Raw genomic sequence first — 6,915 nt, 5'->3', positions numbered from 1 at the left:
ATTGTGGGTGTGGATTGGGGACTCCTTCATCACAGGCCCCTGAGTCTGTATAGGGATGTGATCTGGACTATGACTGAAGGAGTGGGATGGGTTTAAGGATGTATTTTATTTTTTGTATTGTATTTGTGTTTTCCCCTTTCCCGCAATGGATTTTTTTCCCCTCCGTTCATTACCCATACAGTAGGTGGCGGCATGCACATTTAACGTTTGTTTGCGGACCGGCATAACACCACAGAAGAAGAAGGTACGTCCTAGGGATACCGAATAGCACTAACCTGAATGTCAAGCTACTCTTTTCTGTCATATCAACGTGATTATTTTCGGGTTGTATGTTCTCTTCATTGTAACTATTATATGTTTTTACGTATTCATACATGAATTGCACATCGTGTGGATGTTCAATATAAACGTAGAGTCTGGCAATATATTTCAACGCTAACGCATTGCAAAGCTAGTGAAGCTAACTAGCCGATTTGGAGTGGACGTTACACCATGGAGCCCGAAGCACAAATACGAAACGTAAGTTCATCTCAATGTGACCGTGTTTTTTCATCAACGGACATGTTATAGATGTAGCCATGTGATGACTCCCAAGACGAGGCTTTTTTTGTGTGTTTTGATCACTAATGTTTGGTTGTTTTTTAGCTACGAGACTTTCTGATGGTCTACAACCGTATGACAGAGATCTGTTTCCAGAGATGCACCAGTAACTTCAACTACAGAAGTCTCACCATGGACGAGGTGAGGCCTGGCTCGTTACATGGCTGTGGGTGAGAGATGGGGCTCGGTAGATCAACTCCTCAGGGACCTGGCTCTGTCTTTACCCAGTGGTGTAGTGATGGTTGTTTTTAGGTGAGAGGGCAAAGTCGTTTCCTCATTCAAAGTTTTTGTATTGACCGATGTAGCCTGTTGAATGAATATACACACACACACACACACACACACACACACACACACACACACACACACACACACACACACACACACACGTACACACAGCATTCGGAAAGTATTCAGACCCCTTGACATTTTCCACATTTTGTTACGTTACAGCCTTATTCTAAAATAGATTTTCTCTTTGCGATCTACACACAATACCCCATAATGACAAAGGAAAAACAGGTTTAGAAATTTGTGCAAATGTATTAAAAATAAAAAACTGAAATATCACATTTAAATAAGTATTCAGACCTTTTACTCAGTACTTTGTTGAAGCACATTTTGACAGAGAGCCTGGAGTCTACTAGATGCTACAAGTTTGGTACACTTCTGTATTTGGGGAGTTTCTCCCATTCTTCTCTGCAGATCCTCTCAAGCTCTGTCAGGTTGGCTGGGGAGCGTCGCGGAACAGCTATTTTCAGGTCTTTCCAGAGATGTTTGATTGGGTTCAAGTCTGGACATTCAGAGACTTGTCCCGAAGCCACTCCTGCTTTGTCTTGGCTGTGTTTAAGATCATTGTCCTGTTGGAAGGTCCTGAGCTCTCTGGAGCAGATTTTCATCAAGGATCTCTCAGTACTTTGCTCTGCTCATCTTTACCTCGATCCTGACTAGTCTCCCAGTCCCTGCTGCTGAAAAACATCCCTCGCAGCATGATGCTGCCACCACCCTGCTTCACCATAGGGATGCTGCCACCACCATGCTTCACCATAGGGATGCTGCCAGGTTTCCTCCAGACAAGACACTTGGCATTCAAGCCAAGGTTTCATCAGACCAGACAATATTGTTTCTCAGGATCTGAGAGTCATTTAGGTGCCTATTGGCAATCTCCATGTGCCTTTTACTGAGTGGCTTCCGTCTGGCCACTCTACCAAAAAGGCCAGATTGGTTGAGTGCTGCAGAGATGGTTGTCCTTCTGGAAGATTCTCCCAAAGAGGAGCTCTGTCAGAGTGACTATCGGGTTCTTGATCATCTCCCTGACCAAGGCTCTCCTCCCACGATTGCTCAGTCAAATCAAATCAAATCAAATTTTATTTGTCACATACACATGGTTAGCAGATGTTAATGCGAGTGTAGCGAAATGCTTGTGCTTCTAGTTCCGACAATGCAGTGATAACCAACAAGTAATCTAACTAACAATTCTAAAACTATTGTCTTATACCCAGTGTAAGGGGATGAGGGGATAAGGAATATGTACATAAGGATATATGAGTGAGTGATGGTACAGAGCAGCATACAGTAGATGGTATCGAGTACAGTATATACATATGAGATGAGTATGTAGACAAAGTAAACAAAGTGGCATAGTTAAAGTGGCTAGTGATACATGTATTACATAAGGATGCAGTCGATGATGTAGAGTACAGTATATACGTATGCATATGAGATGAATAATGTAGGGTAAGTAACATTAAAAAAGAAAGTATTTAGTCAGCCACCAATTGTGCAAGTTCTCCCACTTAAAAAGACGAGAGAGGCCTGTAATTTTCATCATAGGTACACTTCAACTATGACAGACAAAATGAGGGAAAAAAATCCAGAAAATCACATTGTAGGATTTTTTATGGATTTATTTGCAAATTATGGTGAAAATAAGTATTTGGTCAATAACAAAAGTTTATCTCAATACTTTGTTATATACCCTTTGTTGGCAATGACAGAGGTCAAACATTTTCTGTAAGTCTTCTCAAGGTTTTCACACACTGTTGCTGGTATTTTGGCCCATTCCTCCATGCAGATCTCCTCTAGAGCAGTGATGTTTTGGGGTTGTTGCTGGGCAACACGGACTTTCAACTCCCTCCAAAGATTTTCTATGGGGTTGAGATCTGGAGACTGGCTAGGCCACTCCAGGACCTTGAAATGCTTCTTACGAAGCCACTCCTTCGTTGCCCAGGCGGTGTGTTTGGGATCATTGTCATGCTGAAAGACCCAGCCAGGTTTCATCTTCAATGCCCTTGCTGATGGAAGGAGGTTTTCACTCAAAAAACTCACGATTCATGGCCCCATTCATTCTTTCCTTTACATCAAATCAAATCAAATTTTATTTGTCACATACACATGGTTAGCAGATGTTAATGCGAGTGTAGCGAAATGCTTGTGCTTCTAGTTCCGACAAATGCAGTAATAACCAACAAGTAATCTAACTAACAATTCCAAAACTACTGTCTTATACACAGTGTAAGGGGATAAAGAATATGTACATAAAGATATATGAATGAGTGATGGTACAGAGCAGCATAGGCTCTACAGTAGATGATATCGAGTACAGTATATACATATGAGATGAGTATGTAAACAAAGTGGCATAGTTAAAGTGGCTAGTGATACATGTATTACATAAAGATGCAGTAGATGATATAGGGTACAGTATATACGTATGCATATGAGATGAATAATGTAGGGTATGTAAACATTATATTAGGTAGCATTGTTTAAAGTGGCTAGTGATATATTTTACATAATTTCCCATCTATTCCCATTATTAAAGTGGCTAGAGTTGGGTCAGTGTCAATGACAGTGTGTTGGCAGCAGCCACTGAATGTTAGTGGTGGCTGTTTAACAGTCTGATGACCTTGAGATAGAAGCTGTTTTTCAGTCTCTCTGTCCCAGCTTTGATGCACCTGTACTGACCTCGCCTTCTGGATGATAGCGGGGTGAGGTGGCTCAGGTGGTTGTTGTCCTTGATTATCTTTATGGCCTTCCTGTGACATCGGGTGGTGTAGGTGTCCTGGAGGGCAGGTAGTTTGCCCCCGGTGATGCGTTGTGCAGACCTCACTACCCTCTGGAGAGCCTTACGGTTGTGGGCGGAGCAGTTGCCGTACCAGGTGGTGATACAGCCCGACAGGATGCTCTCGATTGTGCATCTGTAGAAGTTTGTGAGTGCTTTTGGTGACAAGCCGAATTTCTTCGGCTTGCTGCTGCGCCTTCTTCACGACGCTGTCTGTGTGAGTGGACCAATTCAGTTTGTCCATGATGAGTATGCCGAGGAACTTAAAACTTGCTACCCTCTCCACTACTGTTCCATCGATGTGGATAGGGGGGGTGTTCCCTCTGCTGTTTCCTGAAGTCCACAATCATCTCCTTAGTTTTGTTGACGTTGAGTGTGAGGTTGTTTTCCTGACACCACACTCCGAGGGCTAGACCCTTTGCAGAAAAACAGCCCCAAAGCATGATGTTTCCACCCCCATGCTTCACAGTAGGTAAGTCTTTGTCCTCAGGCCTGGAGGGAAGTCTTTGTCCTCAGGCCTGGAGGGAAGTCTGGGTCCAGCTGTTAAACTAGCAGCTGCCTCACCCTCCACCCATGTACTGCACTGACACAAGTCATTCCATTACCCAAGAGCGGTAAAAGCATCCTTTACTGGTTCTAACAGCAGACCTATCAGCTTGCTGCCAGCTCTTAACAAACTGTTGGAACAAATGGTGCTATTTCTCTGTAAACAAATGAACAACAGATGTTCAGATAGAGAAGGGCACTCAACATGTACTGCACTGACACAAATGACTGTTGAAAGAAATGGATAATAATAAGATTAGTGGGAGCTGTACTGTGATACTGAAGGACTCTGTATTTAGAATGAGATGTGTTTAACACCCAGCCTGTGTTTACCCTCCCGTCCTCTAGGAGCGCTGTGCAGACAGCTGTGCCGGGAAGCTGATCCGCTCCAACCACCGTCTGATGGGAACCTATGTCAACCTGATGCCGGGGATGGTGCAGCGTCGCATGGCTGAGATGGAGAAGAAGAACGCTGAGCTGGTCACAGCAGAGGCTGAGGCTGCAGGTGCACTGGAGGGGACACCTGACTTGGCTGATCAAGGCCTACCTATAGCCTCAACCGGGGGTAAAGCCTCCTCTCCTGCCCCGGGGACAAGTGAGGCTATGACGGCTTCAGAGGTATCAGTGATGGCTGCCTCAGTCTTAAAGCCTGCTGTTTTAGATTTCTCTGCAGACCTGGGTCCAGCTGCCTCACCCTCCACCCCCTCCTCCACCTCCACAGAGGTTAAACTAGCAGCTGCCTCACCCTCCACTCCCTCCTCCACCTCCACAGAGGTTAAACTAGCAGCTGCCTCACCCTCCACCCTCTCCTCCACCTCCACAGAGGTTAAACTAGCAGCTGCCTCACCCTCCACTCCCTCCTCCACCTCCACAGAGGTTAAACTAGCAGCTGCCTCACCCTCCACCCTCTCCTCCACCTCCACAGAGGTTAAACTAGCAGCTGCCTCACCCTCCACCCCCTCCTCCACCTCCACAGAGGTTAAACTAGCAGCTGCCTCACCCTCCACCCCAGCCTCAGAACCACTGGTGCCTTCCTCCCTCTCCCAGGCTGTGACTGGAGTAGGGCTCACCAGGTTGACTTCAGGCCCAATTTTAGAGTTGTCCCCTGTTCGACATGATCAATCCACAGTCACTGCTGTTCCCAGTGCAGCACCAAGTGGTCCCCACCTTAGTAGATAACTAGGCACCAGTAATGTTAGTTCCGCCCACATTTACATATGGTGCCTGTAGAGGCGACACCAGCGCCTACAATAGTGACTCTTATGGTTACACAGAGATAAGCCCTAACCCCAGACCAAGCCCTAACCCCAGGCCCTGCCCTAACCCCAGGCCCTGCCCTAACCCCAGGCCCTGCCCTAACCCCAGGCCCAGCCCTAACCCCAGAGCCTAACCCCAGCCCTAACCCCAGAGCCTAACCCCAGGCCCTGCCCTGCCCTAACCCCAGGCCCTGCCCTGCCCTAACCCCAGGCCCTGCCCTGCCCTAACCCCAGGCCCTGCCCTGCCCTAACCCCAGGCCCTGCCCTGCCCTAACCCCAGGCCCTGCCCTGCCCTAACCCCAGGCCCTGCCCTGCCCTAACCCCAGGCCCTGCCCTGCCCTAACCCCAGGCCCTGCCCTGCCCTAACCCCAGGCCCTGCCCTGCCCTAACCCCAGGCCCTGCCCTAACCCCAGGCCCCAGCCCTAACCCCAGGCCCCAGCCCTAACCCCAGGCCCCAGCCCTAACCCCAGGCCCTGCCCTAACCCCAGCCCTAACCCCAGGCCCAGCCCTAACCCCAGGCCCAGCCCTAACCCCAGGCCCAGCCCTAACCCCAGGCCCAGCCCTAACCCCAGGCCCAGCCCTAACCCCAGGCCCTGCCCTAACCCCAGGCCCAGCCCTAACCCCAGGCCCTGCCCTAACCCCAGGCCCTGCCCTAACCCCAGTACAGCTTCGGTCACAGTCCCAGCTCCTACCAGTGATGTCCCTCTCCCCCCCCCAACCATCCACCCTGACCACACAGGACTCTCAGCTGCCATCTTGAGTGTATGTGATCTATAGAATTGAACCAAGGATCCTGGAGAACTACTGGAAGTGCAAGGTTTTAATACAGCCCTGCTGAAACATTGTAATAATCAAGGTCTTCAGTCAGCTCTAATTGTCTGAATCAAGGGTGTCACCTTACTGCCCTACAGGATAAGTGCTTTGGTCATCAGCAATAAAGATCTGTTGATGGTGATTTTACCTTGGTGTTACTGTATAGGCACCGTGATGGAAAAATACCTTTCTGTCAAATATTAAACGATTCTGGAGAGGAAGTCGTCGTTGTGATTTTTAGATTTCTTGTCAAACTTCTTTCCTATGATGTGTTTGTCTGTGTGATTTTTTTTTTGAGGAGGAGGAGGGAAATTGTTCGTCCCCTGAAGGAGTTAGAAGCAGTGACATGGACAAGACAATCTTGTTTCTCCTGGTCTGAGTGTCTTTAGGTGTCTTTTGGCAAACTTCAAGCAGGCTGTCATGTGCCTTTAACTGAGGAGTGGCTTCCGTCTGACCATTCTAAAGGCCTGATAGAATAAGGGGCGGCAGGGTAGCCTAGTGGTTAGAGCGTTGGACTAGTTACCGGAAGGTTGCAAGTTCAAATCCCCGAGCTGACAAGGTACAAATCTGTCGTTCTGCCCCTGAACAGGCAGTTAACCCACTGTTCCTAGGCCGTCATTGACAATAAGAATTTGT

At 47.8% G+C, this 6,915-nt stretch overlaps 1 protein-coding gene across 1 annotated transcript; it reads left to right on the top strand.

Annotated features, from left to right (window-relative positions):
* Positions 1-221: 221 nt before the first annotated feature.
* Positions 222-6,500, top strand: timm10b (translocase of inner mitochondrial membrane 10 homolog B (yeast)). The gene is made up of 3 exons (XM_029650228.2): positions 222-519; positions 646-741; positions 4,559-6,500. Exons 1-3 carry the CDS (start codon positions 493-495, stop codon positions 5,387-5,389), a joined length of 954 nt encoding a protein of 317 aa, XP_029506088.1. The 5' UTR covers positions 222-492; the 3' UTR covers positions 5,390-6,500.
* Positions 6,501-6,915: the final 415 nt, after the last annotated feature.

The sequence above is a fragment of the Oncorhynchus nerka genome, linkage group LG10 (genome assembly GCF_034236695.1).
Source record: "Oncorhynchus nerka isolate Pitt River linkage group LG10, Oner_Uvic_2.0, whole genome shotgun sequence".
NCBI classification, from domain to species: Eukaryota; Metazoa; Chordata; class Actinopteri; order Salmoniformes; family Salmonidae; genus Oncorhynchus; species Oncorhynchus nerka.
Note: the sequence above shows the minus strand (reverse complement) of the source record. Positions and strands in the feature narration are given on the sequence as shown.